This window comes from Diadema antillarum, unplaced genomic scaffold, assembly GCF_040938485.1.
Source record: "Diadema antillarum isolate AM-2024a unplaced genomic scaffold, OU_Dant_1.0 scf00000045, whole genome shotgun sequence".
Taxonomy (NCBI): Eukaryota; Metazoa; Echinodermata; class Echinoidea; order Diadematoida; family Diadematidae; genus Diadema; species Diadema antillarum.
Genome location: NW_027270934.1, coordinates 532,983 through 555,873, shown reverse-complemented (window position 1 = coordinate 555,873; position 22,891 = coordinate 532,983). Strand labels below are relative to the sequence as shown.

The window sequence follows — 22,891 nt, the reverse complement described above, 5'->3', positions numbered from 1 at the left end:
ATTTGGACTTATCTATATACTTCGATGATGCCGCTCTCGGAGTTTGATGTCTTGTATAGACTCAAGGTCATATTAAGGTTGCTTACTCGTATACAATATGGACTATACTGGCGTCACTCTTTAACTGTTTCTTCTTCATTTCGGTATGCAGGTCCATCTTATGACTAAACCTCCTGTAGTTGAATGACCAGGGATACGCTTTCGTTGCGTGGTGCCCAACGGATATTTTTAGTTCAACTTCATTTCAGTTCACTATATAGAAACGTGTCTCTGAAATTGGCAGCAAATTTCTTATCTGCAAACTACAAAGACAAGATTCCTGAATTTCGCTTAAGCACTGCATTTTTCGGCTTCGGTGTGCTCATATCAGGTTGATGTTCGGTTCACAACTTTCACAACAACAACAAATTCCACTGGAACGTTACACTTAGCATTTTCCAGAAATACAACAAGAATGTCAACCTTAAAGGGTAGCCTATGATAATTCCTGTTTGCCCGGTATGTTGTTCAACGTTCTTTATTGTATCAATAAACAATGTAATATGAAAGCCTAGGTTGCCTCCTGGAATAAACAGGAGGCACAAGGCAAGGCAAAGGACACTACAGAAAAACATGTAAATACATCTTACATAATAAAAAAGCACACTCAACAGGTACAGTTACATGGTCACAAACAGATTGACAAAAAAAAATACATCTATACACAAACAAATTAAAATATACAATATTTGATTTCAAAACATACCTTTCTATCATAATAGAACTTTATCTCATTCTATTTTTTATCTCATTCTATTTTTTCCTCTCTTTGCCTTTTACTATAGATCGTTCTCTTTACCTTTCTCTCCCTCCCTCCCCCCCCTCCCTACCTTCCCCTCCTATCTTTCTTATAACTTTCTTTTACTCCATTACCCATATATATATACATATACATATACATATATATATATATATACATATATATATATATATATCTGCAAATTCTGTATTTGTCATGGGATGTCACGTGGTCAAGAGAGCAAATTTATACAGTGTTCACTTACCTATGACATCGAGCTACTCTTTTTGTCAAGCAGATGACGACAACAAACAACAACGACGACAAAGAGAAACCACTGCGGTCAAGTGATGACACACCTCGACATCAGGGCAGCAGCATGGAAGACATCAAACGTACCGTGGATGTTGAAGTCCCAAACTATCGCGATGAGACGCCGAGTCGGAAGGAGAAATTCTGCAAGCTACGTAAGTTCGCTTATAATCTTATAAGTTACTTGATAATAATAATGGTAATAACAATAATATTATACATTTAGTATAGCGCATTTTCCATAAACGTTCATGTTTAAATGCGATTTACCATTGGATTATTAACACTAAAACACATCTATGTCAGCAAAGTTTAATTCACATAATCTTAGTGCTGTACATTATCCGCATGGTTCCCAGATATCAGATATCCTTTATAAATTCTGATTATGCAATTATTCTTTGATTTCATTATATTGTACGATTTTAAGTTAAGAATTAAATTGTGTTACTTTCTTTTATTATCTGTTTTTTCCTTTGATTATATCATATTGTTATGCGCAGTTGAGGATATATGCTTCATAGAAACTGCGCAATATAAATTCACAATTGATAATATTCTTAATGAAACAAGTTAGTTTTTAGATGTTTTTGAAGATGATGAGAGACTGCTGGTTGCGGAGAGTTTGGGGTAGTTGATTCCACAGTTTGGGAACCGCAGATGAAAATGCTTCATCACCTAGTGTGGTAAGCATCTTGGCAATGGGATGATTTAGTGTGATACGCTGTGAGGAGTGGAGGTTGTACCGGGATGGATGACGGATGGTTATGAGTTGGATGTATAGCATTGTTAATAGTGGCGCCCAACTGGCCTAGGTTTCCCTAGCATATCACAATACCGTGAGGTTTGTTCTGTCTTAGATTGTTTATAAAGATGTAGTTAAAATATCAATGCCAATTTGTCTACTTGTTATCTTCTGGGCATTTTCGAAAGGCCAGCATATCCTTGTATTCAAACTTCAAAAAGACATCTTTCCCTTCGGCAGCAAGCCATTCCATCAATCTGTGTTGATACAAGTATCAACACTTGAGAAAGATTGAGAAAGGGCGGCGAGACGCTCGAAAATTTGTGTGAAGAAATAAACCGTTGGTGAATACAGCATGAACTTTGTTGCAGCTTTGTTACTTATATATAATATATATATATATATATATATATATATATATATGTATATATAACATATATATATATATATACATATATGTAAATATATATATATATATATATATATATATATATATATATATATATATATAAATGAATAGCCGTGACGAAGGAAGAAGACTGGTAGCGGACGTTGCAGTAATTCAATTATTGCCTTTTATTGCTGCCAAGCTTTCGACCCTTTAACAGGTTTTTGTGTATAATATTATATATAATGAAGAAACAAAGGTAATGCATTTTTGGCCAATAAAGCATGAGTTTATTCGTGGAGCCAATACGTGAAATCTCAACTTGAAACACATAATAAAGTACAATAGTAATATCAAGGAGGTTCTAGAGAATGGAGTCACAACCGTCTTATTTCCTTTACTAGATGTTCAAAGCCGCCGCTCAAAAATATTTGATGCATGTACCAAACAGGATCTGCCGCGCAGATACGAAGACAATTGACTCCTGTCTCATCACATAGTCACCAGCCACTTCCAAAGGAAGATATGTCTTTGTGATGGTAATTACTTTTCGCTATCCCTTATTGTAAAAGGTAGGTGGTACAGACACGAGGATGCGCGAATAGAAATTGAGCAAAAAATGCTGAAATAAAGATGAAAATTACTCGACTGGGCATACCCGGGCACTAATTTGATATATCTATCAATAAAGAATTATACTTGAAAATTATTCCATATTAGTTTCATTTGTGGAAATTAAACGGGAAAGTGATAAAACCAGCTTTCCAGGATGGTACAGTTTTAAACATTTTCACAGGATACAGCTCTGATTTACACTTTTGCGCAAATTTCTGGACGGAATTGACTTTTGTTTTACATGCTTTATCATCAAGTGAAATTTCATTTCATTTAATAGATAAATAAGCAAAATATGGCCAACATTATGATAACGTTCAAAATTAATCTTCAGATTGCTCAGCAAGACGGTGGCGTCGAACATCGATCATCAAAGGCACAAGTACACCTGTTGAATTCTTTTGTACATCAATAGTAATCTGACAACTGTTTGAATAATTACAGCCAGTTGGAACTCATGTATAAAACCTCCTTGGTAATATAAGTAGATTTTTTACGGGATTTTTGTGTGCTCTTATATTCCTTTACAGCGGCCTTGAAAATGATGTTCTCAACACGTTACATCATTGCCTACCTGGCCTTTTGCATGTTTACCTGCGGCTTCATGTCAAGGGTCACCATAAGCATTGCCATGACTGCAATGGTTAACGACAGTGCTCTTAATGTAGAGTTACACCACAGGGACACCAATGCATCTTCCCAACTCTGTTCGGAGTACAACTCCAGCTCATCTCCTGTGAGACAGGTGAGAATCTCTCCTTGGTCTTTTTAACACAGAGAAAGTTTTTATCACCCCTAAATATTATAACAACGCTAAGTGCAACATCGGCCTTAAGTGTAATAACTGTATATAACTCTAGATGTGCAATATTCTTAAAACAATGGAGCCAACCCCACATAGATTCAACTCTAAATGTAATGTTGCCCGTAATTTCAACGACTTTTATTATAAATATACATGTATAAATATCAATCCTAAATGTCATAACTTTTTAAACCTAAATGTAATAGCTTTTAACCCTTGATGTAATATCAACCCTAAATGTAACTAGACTTAGAAATTTGCCAAGATAACATATAAGGCGATCCCATCAATCCGTGGAATTAGGTCATTAGTTGAGGAAAAAGCCTATATGAAAAGCTGAAAGAAATCGACCTAGGATAAGTGAGCTGTTGCTGTTTATTGAAATAATATCATATAGCATTCGAAAAGTAGACTTAGAATTTGTCAGGACTGAGATCAGGGATGATTTGGCCATTTGAGTTTTGGAGACATTCATCATATTTTACAAAAGTAAAAGCCTAATCAGCGCCAGAAATCAAATCCGGTTTGTTGCGGCGAAGCTACAAGTTCTGCCGAAACACAATCAAAAAGCTCCTTGATACAAATTTCCATTTCAACCAAATAATATGTAAACTTGATTAATCAAATCCAATCAAATTATTCGATGAAAAACCAAAGGGCGCAAAGTCCAAAGTATCACCTACAAAATATGAAATGTTAGGAGAAAATTGTCAAACCAAAAGTGAGGTATTGTTTAATAAACAAAAGTAATCATTTGGGGAAAAAATGACAGCCGTAGGGACAACACGTAAAATCGAAATATTTAACATGGTCAACTTTCATCGATATTTTTATATTGATGACGTCATCAAATTGAAATACCATGTTATTCACTCAAAATGAAGTTTAGTAATTAAGTTACAATGTACTGAAATCAGGGGGAAATTGTTGTAGGATAAAAGAGATACGCTGAAATTGATTTTTAGATTTCATGATGTCATTGTGAAATTGCGTACTTTTATTTATTTTTTTTTATATCAAGGAATTTAATAATTTCAAATTGTTTTTCCAGTCTTGGTAACTCATCAAATCACACATACAGCTCATCAGCACTATTATGTGTAAACAAAACGTGGAGGTTATTGTATATCCTAACTAGCTGCAACAGATTTAATAAAAATAGTGCCATTCTTTCGCTTATTTCTCCGGTAATATCGTCATCGACGCATTTTAATTACAATTTTGGAAAGTTGGATAGAGATGAAATTTGGTGAACATATTGTTTTCAATAAATGTTGTACATCGATTCCATGCAAAATATCAAAATCATTTCTGCTTTACGAATGTGTACAGGGGAAATGACGCTCATGTAATATTTTGAATTGCTCACAGAGTGCAAAACATTATGCAAAATGAAATCTAGCTCATTTGGATTTTTTTTAAATTATTTTGACACGCGCGTACGTGCACGTAAGCGCTTCAGGGCAAGTTTTGGTATTGTAATCATAGGTAATTACATAGAATATTTACATTATAATTTTCACTACAAATGACTTTAGATGGAGAAATACATACACAGTAATGTCATGTCATGAAATAATGATGTCATAATGACGTCTCTGTTAACTGATCACGTTAAAAAATAAGGTTTGCCATCTGTGGAACATGAAACACAGGTGACGTAATTTTGAAGTCATTAGACAATCTGGAAAGAACACAGTGTCCACGTAGTCGACTATATGTGAAAACGTGAAAAATCTAACAGCGTGTAGATGATTTTACATAGTTATATTATGTTTCACATTGTGAATGAGGATTCACAACGTGTTCACAATGTTAAAACGCTTGATTATAACAATGTGAAGAAATTTCACAATTCGTTCACAATTGGTTCACGATGTGTCCACACTGTGTTTCACACTGTGTTTCACGTTGTGTTTCACACTGAGTGACACTGTGTTCTTTCCAGCAGGGAAGATTTGTACAGAAAGTAATAATCCAAAATAATCATACAAAAACATAAGGTGATCTGTGTCAGACATGCATAACTAAGATCGTGTCTGATCAAGACGTTATTATATTATGAAATGATCCCTTTGATACGGTAATGTGTGTATTGTTTCTAAAGATACAGACATACATATTCATTCTTTTTCTTACATTTGACCCGAGTAATTTAGTGTTGTGTTGTGGCTACAGGTACGTAGAATGATCACATGCCACACACAGTGAAAATTTTGAATTGTAGTTTATTAGAGAAGCCTCTTTGGTAAGTCCTCTCATTCCGAGGATCTTCTGATACGAGAGAGAGAGGTTATCAATAGGGTAATACTTAGTCAATGTTAGTTGTTGTTGGAAAAGGCGGGACTAATTTGAGAGGGTTTTAATTGTACTTCACATCAATTTCAAGTAATTAGTGGGGTTATTTTGACAGGGTCAGATAGGATATTTGGAGTTTACTCAACCTGAACCTTGTTGCATAAAAATTGAAATCAAACATAGGTCAGAATATCAAACATAAGTCTCTGAATAATCTATTCTAGCTGGCTGATTATAGTAGAACACATCAGTGAAAGTTTGAGGAAAATCGGACAATCGATGCAAAAGCAATTAATCTTTAAAGTTTCGGTGTTGTAATGACTGGATAAGGAGACTACTAGATTTCATGACGTCACATGTGGACAAAAATATGAAGAAAATATATAGAGAATTCAAAAAAAAAACTTTTTTAATGAAAATTACACATTCCATTAACTTGATACTGCCATTTTATGTTAAGGGTATATCGTAATTATTTCCCTTGCTTTCTGAAAGCTGTTAGTGAAGTGTTCTATATCATTACGCTAGAAAAGTGAAAGCATGTTGAATTTTCTTTACATTTTCTTTAAATCGTTGTCGACACAATGATGTCATAAACTCAAGTAGTCTCCTTCTGCAGTGATTCCAACACCAAAACTTTTAGACTTCATAACTTTTGCATCAATTGTCCAATTTTCCTCAAACTTTCACAGATGGTGTTCCACTGATGTTGCTGCTTTCACTCAATCCACATTGCTCTTTGGGTTTTGGTTCCTTTAAGAAATGATACGGATCAATTACCGTGTGGAGGTGGGGAGGTAGATATGGATAAAGGTTTATGACAGAGGTCAATGGTCATGCGGTAATTATCGTGAAATGGAATGGGTAGTAAATGTTTGGGATATCATTACACAACGACAGGATCTAAATTACACTTAGTGTTAAAAGTGTCTTGTTTGGGGTCAATATTATATTAAGAATGATTACCTTTGATATTGTATCAAGTGTTAAAAGCTATAACACTCAGGGTCAATGTTACATTTGTGGTTAAAGGTTATTATAATCTGTGGTTGTCCCCGGTTATTATAATACTACGGGTTAAAACTAATTACATGTATCGGGTCGATATTAAAGGTTTAAAAGTTATTACATGTAGGGTCGATATTATAGGGTTAAAGTTAGTACAATCAGGGTCGATATTACATTTAGGGTTACATTTAGTTTCGATATTACATTATAGATTAAAAGTTATAGTTATAGGGTTAAGAGTTACAACACTTAAAAGTCGTCATTGTATAAAGGGTTAAATGTTATTTTATCTAAAGTTGATGCTGTATTTAGGGTCAATATTATGTTAAATTGTTTAAAATTTAAATTTATGAGATTTATTGCCGATATTACACTTATGCTCAATCAAAAGGTAATATGAATAGGGTAAATGTTATCACGTTTAGGTTTAAAAGTTGTACATTCTACGTCCATTTACATTAAGGATCGAATCTTATTTCAGTTATAGGTCAAAGAAACTTCGAAATAATGGATCTTATTTCATTTTCGGACTTACGAACCTTCGAAATAATGCCACAAAATTAATATTCAGATTAACAAACCCCTTTTTCTTTTCCAGAGTTACGAACACACTGGAACGAGGAAAAAGTGTGTTATTCATAGGCCCCTGTTACAATCCATTGTAACTTGGAATTTGCGTGTTTCCAAATAATAAGCCTTATTTCATTTCCAATTATGACTGTTCGAAATAACGGACATCATCCAATATTGTACTTAAGGTTGATATTACATCGAGGGATAAAAGTTGATTACATTGAGGATAGATAATATCTATCATTAGATCTAGCATTAACATCAAATACAAGTGTAATACAAAGGTCCAACTGATAGGTCTGTGGCATTCTGTCTTGCTACTTGATTGTAACACGGGCCAATGAATAACACAGTCTTTCCTTGTTCCAGCTTTATCTTTAAAGAGCTCGAGTACATAAGTTCATTGTTTATACCAGTAAAGTTACATAGGTTCTATGTTATTATTTTTCCATTTGTGTGTTTGCTTGTATGTTTGCTTGTTTGTTTGTTTGTCCATTCCCAGCAGGATGGTCCATTCTCTTGGACGATAGAAACACAAGAACTTATCCTGGCGTCCTACTTCTATGGCTTCCTAGTACTTCAGGTCCCTGTCGGCTACTTTGCTAATAGATACAGCAGAGCTAGTGTTTGGTTCTTCGGTCTAAGTCTTGGTGTGACTGGTGTGTGTAACGTGTTGGTACCAGTGGCGGCCCATGCAGGCGTGGCATGGCTATGTATAAACCAGGTGGTTCCTGGTCTGGTAGAGGTATTCTATTTTCCTCATATAGTTTCGAATTCAATTTTTTAGTTTGTATGTACAGTATGTACGTATATACACATGTATGTATGTATGTATGTATGTGTATGTATGTATATAATATGTGTGTAGGTATGTAGGTAAGGTGTATGTATGTACATACATTATGTGTGTATGTATGTACATACATTATGTGTGTATGTATGTAAAGTACGTATGTGTGCATGTATATTGTGTATACAGGCCTCGACGTAAGCGATGGCCCGGTGTGTCTAGGGGCCACTAAAAAAAAATTATGTTTATCTACCAGAACCGCCATTTATTCATCAAACTTCCAAAAAGGTTATCTTTTGTTGGCGCGATCGAGCATTTGAGATTGACAATGAATTGTTAAGTTTCCTTTTATTTCGGACCATAAGAATTTCAAAATGAAAATTTCAGTGGCCGGAACGGACCATTAGAGAAAGAGGTTAGTGTCGAATCTTATATATACATATATATATATATATATATATATATGTACTTTCTTATAAAGCGCTGTATCTAGTTACAAACTACTCAAAGCGCTTGCTGCTCTCCCTTAAGGAAATAGAAAAGGTACAAAGAAATAATACATTACAATACAGTGCAATACCATACAAGGCAATACTATACAATGACAACGCCTAACAACAACAAAAAAACTAATCATGTGATTGAGCAAAAAGATATGCCTTGACATGTCGCTGAAAAGTATCTAAGCTGTGTATGTTGCGAACATTATCCGGAGGTTTATTCCAAAGTGAAGGAGCCATATGGAGGAAGGCGCGATCCCCGTAGGTTGTCCGAGTTTTGGGAGCATGTAGCACAGTCGAAGGCGAAGAACGTATACCGTACGCTGACTGCTTCACTGTGACCAAGTCCTGAAGATACTTCGGAGCCATGCTATGTAATGCCTTGAAAACAAGGGTAAGAATCTTGTACTTAATCCTCTTCTTGACTGGAAGCCAGTGGTATTGTCTTAGTATTGGGGTGATGTGGACATTCTTCCTCACACGAGCTAGAACATGGGCGGCACTGTTCTGTACCCTTTGGAGGCGAGAGATAGAAGAGTTAGGCAGACCAGCTAATACTGCATTACAATAGTCAATGCACGATGATACTAGGGCTTGAATAACCTTGACTGCATCAGATTCAGACGAGAATCTGCGAATTCTTACAATGTTCCTCAGATGGTAGTTGGCACTCTTACAAGCACTTGTGATGTGGTCATTCATATTCAATCTGTTGTCTAAGATCACTCAAAGGTCACGAACTGATTCCAAGAGCGACAGATTCTGGCCGTTCAGGGAAATATGTTCCATCTCAAACACAGAGTGTTGGTGTCGGGAACCAATCAGGATCACATCAGTTTTGTCATTATTAAGTTTCAGGAAATTGCCACTCATCCAATCCTGCATTGCCGCCAAGCAATCCTGAATTTGCCGACAACAGACCTGATCGGTTATTCCTGGCTTGAAGGCAACATAGAGCTGCGTGTCGTAAGCATAGAGATGATAGCTCAGGCCAACATGTCTTGCTATGTCACCAAGAGGAGAAGTATACATGGTAAAAGAGGATATGTCCCAGCACGGAGCCCTGCGGGACACTACATTCGATGTAGCATTGCTTTGATGAAGAATCCAATAAAGTAACTACCCTGTACTTGGGATCTCAAAGTCAGGTAAGAGCGGAACCATTTGAGCACGTTTCCAGAGATTCCAAAACGACATTCTCATCAGCAGCAACTCGTGGTCCACAGTATCGAACGCCGCGGATAGATCTAAGAGGACAAGAAGTACCATCTGTTTCTTGTCGAGGGCTAAGAGGATATCATTTGTCACTTGACAAGGGTAGTTTTCACACTGTGCCCTGGTTGATATGCGGACTACAGGTTCTCGAACAGATCATTTCCCTTGAGATACTTGCACAGGAAATTTGCAACAACTTTCTCAAGAACTTTGGAGACAAACGGTCTACAGTTGTCGAGAGAGTTAGGATAAAGAGTAGTCTTCTTAAGCAGGGGCGTGACATGAGCACGCTTGAAGATGTCTGGGACAATGCCAGCTTCAAGGGAAGAGTTAATGATCTTGATGATGTCTGCAAATCTATCCGCTTTCACCATCCACGTTGGAACAGGATCAAGGGCACACGACTTGCAGGGTGAGCTTTTGATGATTTTGGAAACCTCGACTGATGATAGGAGTTGGAAGGAGAGCCATGTAGAGGAAGGAGGGTGGGGAGTTTAATGAGCTATTCCACTGGCAGAAAAGTTGGATAGCATATTGCGGATGGTGTATATCTTCTCATGAAAGAAGTCACTAAATATGTTGGCAAGATCTGCTTCACTATCATAGATGGTAGGTAACTTTTTTTATTTTGACCTTCCTAGGAGCTCATTAACCTGACGAAACAAAAGCTTTTGATCACCATCACAGTCCTTTATCTTCTCCTTGATAATATGATCTTTCTTGGCTGCAGATGCCATATAAATGAAGATATTTCGTTGCTTTGCAAACTCTTTGCAATCCACAGTGAGTCCTGATTTACGCCAGCGTCTTTCTGCCCTCCTTACATGCTGTTTCTTTGCCGCAAGCCATCTGTGTACCACGGCACTGGCTCACGTTCAGGTACACGTACAGTTTTCATTAGGGCATGCTTGTCCAAAGTACATTCGATTTTGGCATCATAACAGTCAGCAAGATCATTAGCATCAGCTTTGTCCCAAAAATCCTGCTGATTCAGAGCTGTTTCAATATCGTCGAGGAAGGAAGGAATGTCAACTGAGCGCAGTTTACGAAATTTCTTGTCACATTTTTTGTGAGAAGACTCCCCAAGTCTACAGCAGAAATGAACAGCTGCATGATCAGAGATAAACGATCCGATCGAAACATCCTTTGGATCCAGGAACTCATAACAACACTTGATTATAATGATATCGGGGATATGACCTGCCATGTGAGTTGACTGATTTACAAGCTGAATACAGTTGCAGTCATTCAAAAAGTTGGCGAACTAGGCAGCTTCCGGATTGTCAAGATTATCCATGTAGTCCCCCATAATGATAAAATTATCCTGTCTAGTGACAAGATCTTCCAGAAAAGGGGTGAACTCAGTTAAGAACTGATGCCTGGAGAGTCCATTCTGCGTAGAGGGTGGAGGTCTACAGACTGCGACCAGAAGCGTTGACAAACTAGCAGCCCTAAGATCGAACTCGGCGCATTCAAAGCTTTCACATTTTTGAGGGGTCGCAGCTTGATGCTTATGTGACTTTTAGCTACAATACCAAGACCACCACCACGACCATTTCTGGGCACTGAGATGAAGCTGTAGCCATCAGGGTCTGGGAGCAACTGGCGAGGGGTGACTTCATCTCCATCCGTCAGGCAGGTTTCAGTAATTACTAAGACATCATTGTCATGATCGATGAGAAATGAGAGAATGAGAGCAGCTTTGTTGCAAACTGAACGTGCATTTAGAACAGCACATTTTGCAATGGCAGGAGGCTGAGCATTCACTGATCTACCCCTATTTATATCTTTTGGAGGTATGTTTTCTCCACTTGTTGATGCTGCATGTCCCTGTTTTCGTCTCCCACCCCTTACACCTCGATGTCTCCTAATCCGCTTCCAACCCCCCCCCCCCCTTTTTTTTTTTTTTTTTTTTTTGGAGTGAAGACAGGGGAAGTGCCTGAACATCAAACGTGAAATGATCTCCATCCTTATTCAGTAAACGAGATATTCGGCTTGGGTCCGGATCGAGACACAGAAGGAAGTCACGATCATGTACAATATGGCTTCCCATCGATGTGGGGTAACTTGCAGTTATAACAAAGAGATGTAGAGTTATGAATAAGATATCAATGGATGTCGCTGTAATTGCATTAAACCGTTTCGCGCCTTAGTCCTTTGTCAGACGGTGCAAACACAATGTTATGAAAAAGCATGAATTTCATTTCATTTATACATTCATCTGTGATATTAATGTAAGACTAGCCTTCACTGGCTGAAACGTAGTAAATCACAATAGTCTTGCTGTGACTCGATCTATGGCTGCAGAGATACCATGTTTTCCTGGATATCACCATATCATAGTGTATGAATATCATATTCCTCCTTCCAAAGGGCTGCAGGTACCCGGTCTATTACGCCATCATGGCCAGATGGGCTCCTCCTGAAGAAAGAAGTCGCCTGATATCGATCGGACTCTCAGGTTTGTTACTGAAGCATTCTGATTTTGTGTGATCCGTAAAGCAACGAGCTGGGTTCTATATTTTCATTTAAACGAAAATTACGGTCACTTTCATAATCATCATATTTTCAGTAAGTGTTCCTCACCTTTTGGGGGATAATCTGAAACATTGTGTGTTTAAAATTTGACTCTTCATAAATTTCTGAGTTTGTCTTCTTGCGAAAAAATAGTAGACAGTGGTAAATATATCCGAATTTATAATCAGTTGAGTTCGTGAAGTGTTATGTAAATGAATAAATAACCTTCTTTTTTGTTTGTTTGTTTGTTGTTTTTTCAGGAATCCCATTGGGGCAGATAATCGGCCTACCTATCGCTGGGCTGTGGACAAGCTCAGAGGAAGCAGGCGGCTGGCCTTCTGCTTTTTACTTCACAGGTTCAGGGCGAATTCTTCTTTTGTTTGATAAACATCAGGATTACTTACCCAGTGCAGTTACAAAGAAAATTGGCTTCTCTCTCTCCCTCTCTCTCTTTCTCTCTCTCTCTCTCTCTCTCTCTCATTATTCCCGAAGTCTGTGTTTCTTACTACAATTTACTATACATGTGATGAATTATATTTCAAGAGATAATCACCATACAGGTATACGATGCAAAGGATTTTCGCCACACACTCGAAAGATGATGAACCAACCAAACACGATATACCATCCTACACAATATAAATACTCACACAGACAAACATGCTGTATGCACACAAGACAAAAAACAAAGTGACCTATGTATACAAACATAACATTATTATCCTGCTAACCGTTAGACTGTGTAAAAGATTGACAATCTCACGACACGTCGCGTGGTGTCGTGAGATTGGGGTGCACGTCACGAGACCGACAACCACGAGTTATACACCTCTCGAGTCATACAGCTCAGAAGTCATACAGCCCATGTCGCGAGTTATATTTACAGCTAACGAGTCATGCAGCCCATTAGTTCGACACTATTTAAGCTAACAAGGCCCACGAGACCGACGCAATAAGCCCCGACCACCGTGTTGTATCTATCGAACTCTCGGGCTGTTTTTACCTATCTATAACAGTATCGAACTCATGGGCTTTATTTGCCTAGTGTCAAACTCATGGGCTGTAGGACTCATGGACCTGTTTTCAATGTCGAACTCGTGGGCTGTATGACTCGTGGGTGTCGGTCTAGTGGGATGACCCCATGAGATTGCCATGGGGATGCAAAGAGTACCACCAGTCCATTACAAAATGGTAAATTGAACGGTCGCACTCTGTCTGAAATGTAGCTTAGTTTACAAATGCAACTGATTATTTGCAGTCGTTGATTTGTAACAAATCTGTTTTCTAATCTTCACTATAACAATCCAACACCCTGATTGCTTCCTTTAGCCTGAATCGAGAAAGCATTGCATCATTCTTCTATAATAGAAATACGGCTTGGCTTTAAAAAAAAAGAAGAAAAATTAATAAAGAATACTCACTTAATTTTGTTCGGATTTATCTTTTCTAGATTCACGTGTACGACTTAATCCGAGAAAATGATGTATGTTTGTAATCATGTATGTCGCTTTTTATCATGTCTTTGTGTTATGTGCATCGTTGTCGTGATGCGCCTTTTCTTTATCTGCAATCATTTTGTAATAGAAATTAAATAAATAATGTGATAAGTGGCATAGCACGAATAACTACTGTGGCCATGACAATTAACTTTGGCCCTATATTATTTCACGCAACAACACTTTTGTTCCTTCCGTTTGTAGCGTTATCATAAAATGCTGGTGGCAACTTCGAGATATACCTATGTTTCTCGAAACCGAATCCGTAGGTCCTTGAACGAACATGCACATTTACAACGAGTTAATTGCGATGTTTCATTCTTGCATGCAGGTACACTCTGCATTATGGGGTGTATAGTTTGGCTAAGCCTAGTGTACGACTCGCCCTCCTCGCATCCAAGAATATCGGACACCGAACGTGATTATATCACCAAATCTGTTGGACTTGAGCAAACAGTAAGGCGTATTCGAACCCCCTTAAAGGGGAAATCCAGTCCAAATATAAGTTAATCAGATTAGAAGAGTGAAATATTACGAGTTCAACGGTACAAATTTGATCGAAATCGAACGAAAAATAAGGAAGTTATGACATTTTGAAGTTTCGCTATAGGGGGAAACAGTTTTTGAACAGTCAATATGAATATGTAAATGGCAAAGTGAGCATGTCATTCCCTCACAACTTACCATATAGTTTATACATAAAATTTTGAAATTTCCCGTTTTTCATTCAAACGCAATTCTGCCCTGAGGCTCAAATCCTCCTATATCTAACTGATCACTATTCTGAAGTTATTCAACCAGGAATAACGTCATTTTTCAGACTTCAAGGACAGAAACATTGAATTTTCGTCATTTTTTGTACACGATCAATGGAAAATTGTGAGGGTATGACATGGTTAGCTCACTCATTTGCATATTCATACCCACCGTACTTGAACTGTTTTGGAGAAATTAAAACTTCAAAATTTCATAACTTCCTTATTTTTCATCCGATTTCAGTCAAAATTTTACCATTGAACTCGTAAAATTCTACTCTTTTTTATCAGACTAACTTATATTTGGACTGGATTACCTCTTTAAGAGCCTTCCCCTTCGTAAATCCTCCCCGACCCTTTAATTCCCATACCGCCTGCTCCTCCATCCCCTTCTTTGCCTCGTTCCATGCAATCAGCTCGAAATATCACGGACACAGCATACTCTCCACCCATCCGATTATCATGTCTACAGCTCCCTTTTATTCTTTGCTGTATCAATTGTTTTCTGGCTTTCGCAACACTTCTTTAGATTTCTCTAGCTTACTACATAATCATTATTACTCGCAACTTAACCATTATTTTCATCCTTTGTCTTTTTTTTTCTGTCTGAAATTTTGGTGTCATTGCATTTGTTTGATCTGCACTTTTGGAATAGCTTTGTTTCTTTTTCTTAATTATCAGCACTTATGTAGATGTGCTCTTCAATGATTTTGCCTTGACCACATAAGATACTCCCTAAATATATATTCAAAAGAGCGCTACAAGTGAATTCCCGTACTCTTTTTCTCTGTTGCATAGCAACCCAGTGTGACGCCATGGCGGTCTATCATGACGTCAGTCCCGCTGCTCGCGGTGTGCATAGGAGACTTCGCAGTGTTGTGGATTCTTTACCTGTTTTCTACAAACCTTCCTATTTACTTGAATGACGTGCTCCACTTTGACATATATCAGGTAGGTTAAGGGGACATATTAAACCAAGGGGATGATGTGGTGAGATTCTTAGGCATTTCAAACCGTTGCAAATTAACTATGGAAATGTTCTACAAATTTTACGGGGCGAATTTCAATATTCTCATGACTCTGTCATACTTCCCCGTTTTGTCAATTGTGTCTGGGCAATTCATTTGCATTTATATCTGTCAAATCAGTTGTCATGTTAAAGAGGGAAATCAGAGTGGAATAGACTTCGAGCAGACTAGAGAGAATAATTTGTCATGATGCATTTGTTTGCAATGTGTTATACCTTTGAAATACGCTGCATACGTTAATCACTCGATTCATTTTGTATTTTCTCCTCAGCGATTAGGAAAAAAATTGTCTGCCACCATGGAAGCGGTCAATGACGGCATCTTGTCATGATAATCATGTGCAATAAATTACTGCAAACCAACGTAACGTGATAAAGATACAACATAACCGATCATATAGATCATGTTTATTGTGAATTAATGGACTATTATATGTCTTGAAAAAAAAAATAGATCAAGTGTTGTTTCAGAGATATCTGGGCGTGTGTAGCAGTGGTCAAGAGAAAGGTATAGACTATCTTTTTATAGCTTTGAAACTCCCTTGATATATGATATTCTTGAAAGAGATATCTAATACGGAAATCGTGCTTCCGTTTGTTCTCACATGGGGATGATACCAAGAAACATTTATTTAGATCAAATTTACACTGACAAAAAAAAATAAGACCAAAACATTTGCTGCGATTATATTATCAATTAAAACTTTGACATCAATGTAATTGTATTCCTCATTAGCTAGTATGATACCGTGGTTGCTTAATAGAAATATCTCTTTGCAACTGATTGACAAAGTGCCTATATCGACGTAAACGGGAGAAATATTTCTACATAAGAATCATGCCAAGTGACGTTTTACGGCCGAAGTAGTGAACACTCGCTGCTGAGTTTGGAGTGATAGTGAGAATAATGGACCATTTTGGTGATGTATTTAACTTCTATGCATGTTTGTTCACAACTAGGTTGCCCTTAACAACAGCATTTCTTGCCTTAGAAACTTGATTGGAGGGAGCAGGTGAATTTAATGGTACGTATAAAGAAACAGCCTTAACTTGCAATTCATGACAGAAACGGTGTATTGGCGAAGCACCAGACTACTGTGCTGAGGAAAGAGGGATGCGATGTATACTCAAGACCAGTGCACGTCACGAGACCGACACCCATGAGCCATACAGCCCAGGAGTCATATACCGTCCATGAGTCATACAGCCCATGAATTCGACACTCAGTAAACAAGGCCCACAAGATTAAGACCGACACACTACGCCCCGTGTTGTAATGTTGAACTCGTGGGCTGTTTTTACCTATACCGAACTCATGAGCCTTTGCCTAATGAGCCATATGACTCGTGGGCTGTATGACTCGTGGACCTTTTATTTTTCAACGTCGAACTCGTGTATGGGCTGTATGACTTGTGGGTATCAGTCGCGTGGGATGACCCCTTCAAGACGACCACTATGGACGAAATATTCAAGAAGAACGTCTTCTTTATCTTCTCTTGATTGCAGACTGGGTTCATCTCAGCCCTGCCTTTTCTCCTCTACTGGTTGATAATGATCGTCGGAGGATATATGGCTGACTTTATCATCAGCCGTTCAATCTTAAACAGAACCGGAGCGAGAAAACTTCTCACTGTCTTGGGTAAGATATACATACATTACTGTAGTGATGACGAACAAAAATGATGGCATCAATTTTAGGATACTAAAATGCTTCACCCAAATGTTTCTGCAAAGGAAGCTTTCATAGTGATTATCATCTGACGAGGTGGTGGGAGGTTTTAAATAGTGAGAATGTACTGGCGAAGCGCAAGATAGCACGCTACATGTCGCCTATCCGTAAAATGCTGCCAACCATTTTCTTCTTACACATTGTCTTCCGCCAAGGTTTCGTCCCATCCACTATCTGCCTGGTGTCCGTTGGCTACGTCGGCTGTGACGTCACATTGGGTGTGGCGCTGCTTACTCTTGGTCTTGGAACCAGTGCTTTCTGTCTGTGCGGTACGTCTATCTGTGGCTTTGACATTGCTCCTAAATACGCGGGCTTCCTCAGCGCCATTATCAACTGTTTCGCTGGCACGACAGGCTTTCTTGTTCCGCTCCTCATAGGCGCATTGACAACCAAGGAGGTTGGTAACCTTGGCGTGGGGATGTATCAGTTATATTGTATTATAATGCTTCAGTAATGTTGAACCTACCAACGGCAGTAATGTCAAAATGCTTTTTGTTACAAATTCGGAAGTCTGCAATGCCTCCGCCATTGGGTCGGCGGAGGTTATGTTTATGGTTCTTTATGTCTGTCTGTCGTTTTGTCTGTTTGTCGGTTTGTGTATAAGATATCTTGAGAAAAAAAGAATCAGTCAAATGTACTCACCTCCGTGATTTATTTTGTGAAAGTCATTATTACGGCAACTCCAGCAGCTTTGCACACACAGATTAATTCATTCTTTTTTCCGTTGCCAGGGAAACGTGCACGGATGGCGGTTAGTCTTCTGGACCACAGCAGGTGTGTCAATGTTTGGTCTCATCGTGTTCAGCATCTTTGGGACAGCCGAAGTCCAGCCATGGGCCCAAGAGCCTGAAGGTTCAGAACAAAACGGAAATAACCGCAACAGTGACGAGACCAAACAGGCTTAACGTCAACTCGAACAGAATATAAATGAACTCGAAAGTGCATGTGCATTCGTCCAAAATGTCTGTTTAGGGTCACTGTGCACGTATTAAAGGACTCTATTAATGAATCACCCAACATCTGTTTTTCTTCAGAACTGCAGAAAGAAATACAATATTCCTCATATTTTGATTAGCATTCAAATGAATGCACTGGCAAAAAAAAAACAAAAAACAAAAAAAAAAACGAAACGAAACTCATTTCTAGACTTGCATCGAAAATATCACAAATTTCTAGGCGTTGCATTGATTTTGGTCACCACTGTATGATCATAATATTATGATCATACAATCAATTTTACTCTCAATAAACTGCTCTTTCAACCGAGTTTTGAGCCTGTTTTGTTTTTGCCCTTATCCCAAGCTTCCCCGTGTATCTAGCACAAAGGATATTACGTAAAGTTGAATCGTATTTCTTCATACATTGGTGTTCATTTGTTGATTGTTGGAAATTGTACTTGTATTTTGATAGTAACACAGTGTGTTAATATACACCCGATGTTAGCGATTGAACAGGCAACACCTTTCATACATGAGATTATGTTCCATTGCTTGTTCATTCAAATGTTTTAACATTTGTTTCAATTTTGACGGAAGTGAATTTCAAGGAGTGGTTATGTTGATATCAAATAATGTACTGTGTTGTTGTTTTGTTACGGAGATAATAGTTCATATTAACTCATTGACACCTCAATAATATATTGAATTAATGAACATAGTTATTGCCTTGAAAAATAGTACTCGTTCCGAGAGCGCATTCATAAAGTTTTGACACTAATATGAATGATATAAAAGCAGCCTCTAAACGGCCAAAATGTCATCAAAACATTGTTTCAACGTGTAATAATAATAACAATAATAATAATAATACAGTCTTATTTGCCAAGGGTAGCCTCTTCAGTGTTGCAACTGCTCGACCAGACGGCCCTGCCATTATTTATATATTTGCATGCATATGTTGTTGTTTTGTTTTGTTTTTTTTTACAAACGTCTTATTTTGTGTGCGTGTCAACGGTATGTAAGTTCCGCCGTGTGAACGTCATAGTAAAAACTTATGGATCATTTTCAACTTCATACATTGTGTCAAGTTTTCTTGGCATTGCTCTTGCCAAAAGAAAAGATACATATGCCTATCAATAAAGTCTTCTGAAGTCAGAAGATAATGACAGAGGCAAAAAAACAACAAACAAACAAACCTTTCAAATTTGTTCTCAGTGGAATGACAGTTCAAAGAGAATTTGTTTTTCCCTACATATTACAGCTTAATAATTATTCACAGAGTTCATTTCATTTGCGACAAGTTAAAAAATTGCAATGAAAGTTTCCGCTGCCTTGGGGTGTATGTTTGGGGTCGTCACATGGGCGTGGACACACAAAGACAAAGACGCACAAACACAAGCATACAAACCAAGGAGGTATGAGACAAACATATACTGTACACAAATATACAGCTGCACGTCACGAGGTCAACACCCGTGAATCATACAGCCCACGAGTCAAACAGACCACGAGTTTGACATTGGAAAAAAAAAGTCGGCGAGTCACACAGCCCATGAGTCTGACAGTATGCAAACAAGGCCCATGAATTTGATAATACGCACTAAGCAAATAAGGCCCAAGAGTTCGACACTAACCAAAAAAGATCCACGAGTTCGACCCTAGGTAAAAATGACCCTAAGTTCAGCATTACATCACGGGGCTTAACGTGTCGGTCTCGTGGACCTTGTCTGCTTAGTGTCAGACTCATGGGCATTATTTGCTTAGTGTCGAAGTCATGGACTGTATGACTCGTGGGTGTCGAACTCGTGACGTGCACCTGTATGTCTGTTTATGTGCTCGTTTCATATCTCCTTGGTTTGTGTGTGTCTATGTCTGTGTATCCACGCCCGTGTCTCTCTGTGTTTGACGGAGAAAGAGTTATACGTAGTTATTCGAACGCACATGCGTGTCACTAAAATACTCAAATGAAATGTACATACAACTTGTAGTCGAAAAATTCTGTAAACGAGATCACATAATTTTTGGTTTTCTCTTCACAGAAATCATAGCCATGCAGCAGATGTTGAATGATCATGAACACGTGACTTAAAAAATAAAAGCAAATAAAGCCAACAGTCTTTCTTCACCCGGCACGGGCAGTCAAAATGTTTAAGGTGAATAAGTTGTAGTACGATGACCTGTGAACCTCAGTCGATTGGCTGTCGCAAAGGTGCCAATGTACCACAGTATATGTAGTCTTCTTTTGTTTTGTTTTTGTAATGTGCAATGTCTTATTTGGAAATCAAAACTACGTGTACATAAGTGTAAGGACAACCACGGTTGTTGTTATTGTTTTGTTGTTGTTGTTGCTGTTGTGGTTATCTCAATACATGTACAGTATTGTGAAACAATTTTGCCTCCCTGAACACAACAAACAAGCAGGCCATGATATCGCAAGGCAGAACAGAAAATGGAAATTTATTTGTTAATCTCATAATTCATCGTAAAATACCCTAAACATTCCTCACATTCTCAAATCACTGGTGTGCTCGATTGAATTTGAATCTATTATAACTTGTTTATGAATTTACATTGCAAAACCATATTTTTTATATAGTTTTCCGATATTCCCTAATGTGCTTCTTAAAGTTGGTTGGAAAGACCCAAAGGCCATAGTTATTATGATTGATTGTTTTTTTCCGGGAAAACCATTTTTTAAATACCTTGTATTACTTTGTGTGTGTGTGTGTGTGTGTGTGTGTGTGTGTGCAGTGTGATTGTTGTACTTTCTTAACGCCGCGTGATAATGACATTTATATCGATAATTGCGTGTAATTAAACACAATGTTTAAATCAGTTTTGACAAATGGATAATTTGGTAGAAGTTCCATCAATTAGATTACCAGTACGAGAGTGCATCATTTTAAATGTTTCACATGCTGTCACTACATAGTGATTAAGTAGCTTTAGATCTGGAGGAAAAGAAAAGTCATATTCTGCGCATGGGCAAGACCACTAATCAAAATCGATCTCGCGGCGTCTGAGTTTTTTATGACGGTTCTGGGCCATTTTAGCATCCGATCAAATCCACGACTCACGGAGCTACTTGATGCCATTATGACATAAAGACTGCTTTACTTTGTATAGGCTGCGTCTTCGCGAAATCTAATGCTACTTTGCAACACGACGCAGGGAAAGAGGAGAACTGTCAACGCAACGTCCACGTCGCAAATCTAAAGCTCTCTATTGTTGGTTGCAACCACGCGTATGCAAATTAAGTGAGGTAATGATGTATCAATTCACAACGTCAGTTTGCGAACAAAAATATAAAATTTATGTTGTTGCTCAATAACTTTGTAACTGCAACCCTTTAATTAATAACAAGTTATAGTGGTGACATCATGTAAGTACTGGCTGCTGGTTAGGATACAAGATTTTTTTTTTCTAAGTACATGTATTTCATTCTTTTTATTTTTTTTTTCTTTTCATTTCAGGTCAAAAGGAAATTCAGTAAATATGCCTGTACCTCAGTGGGTGTTTTGTCATCATTACCTCATGTAATGTGCATGTCAGGTAGTTACGAATTTCACTGTTCTGTGAAAATATATGAAACTTTTTAATTCCTTAATTTCCAAACCTGATGGACATACTGTAAGCTTCACAAAATCATTGCTTACCTCTCCCTTGCTCATGGTCAAACTTTCAGTGTTTTAGTGGTTTTTACATCATTGACATTTTTATTCCCATTGACATCATAATCATCACTTGTTTTAACAAGTGATAATTATGATGTCAATGGGAATAACACCTGTGGTTAGATTTGTTGTGACCAAAACAAAGAAGACATGAAAACATGGAATATATTTATTTTCAATCTCTGACTCACACAGTATTTTAATATTACATATCAACATATTTACAATGCATCTTCTCTTATAATATCATTACTCTATCCAACTGGAGATTGATACTAGAGAACAAAATGAATACTTCCATAAATTGACATAATTTCATTTGCTTTAAGACAGAAATACTCTAGAACTGGCTTTTCATATCATATTAAGCTAAACAAATGTTTTTTCTATACAAATCACACCCTAAGAGGTTCACATTCCATCAAGGCTACTTTTCAAAGAATGAAAAACTTAAATACTTTATACCAACACTGTTGCCTACCAAGCATGATCTGATGTGTTGGTGCTTTTGCCATCTTATTTTCAGAAGTTCATAATGATGTTGGTTCATACAAAAACATGAAAGCCTCTTGAAATTCTTGACTACACGAAAATCACTGGGATGGAAAGAAGGGGAAAAGATAATATTTAATAGCTCATTGAGGACACATCTATATGGACACAAGATATTTCTTGACCTAGAATTCATATTTTAACCCCATTTCATCTTAAGACATCTCATGAAAAGA

General features: G+C 37.6%; 1 protein-coding gene across 1 annotated transcript; it reads left to right on the top strand.

Moving 5' to 3' along the window:
• Positions 1-1,076: 1,076 nt before the first annotated feature.
• Positions 1,077-18,456, top strand: LOC139714036 (sialin-like). Its single transcript, XM_071625768.1, has 7 exons — positions 1,077-1,245; positions 3,369-3,583; positions 8,028-8,267; positions 10,171-10,439; positions 12,409-12,488; positions 17,707-17,948; positions 18,283-18,456. The coding sequence occupies exons 1-7, from the start codon at positions 1,077-1,079 to the stop codon at positions 18,454-18,456; spliced, it is 1,389 nt and encodes a 462-aa protein (XP_071481869.1).
• The last annotated feature ends 4,435 nt before the right edge of the window (positions 18,457-22,891 follow it).

Excerpts from the sequence above, each read along its gene's own strand:
- LOC139714036 (XM_071625768.1), top strand. The coding sequence starts at position 1,077 with ATGACGACAACAAACAACAACGACGACAAAGAGAAACCACTGCGGTCA. Across the intron at positions 3,584-8,027 it reads GCTCATCTCCTGTGAGACAG|GATGGTCCATTCTCTTGGAC; the intron begins GTGAGAATCTCT and ends CATTCCCAGCAG. Across the intron at positions 17,949-18,282 it reads GCGCATTGACAACCAAGGAG|GGAAACGTGCACGGATGGCG; the intron begins GTTGGTAACCTT and ends TTCCGTTGCCAG.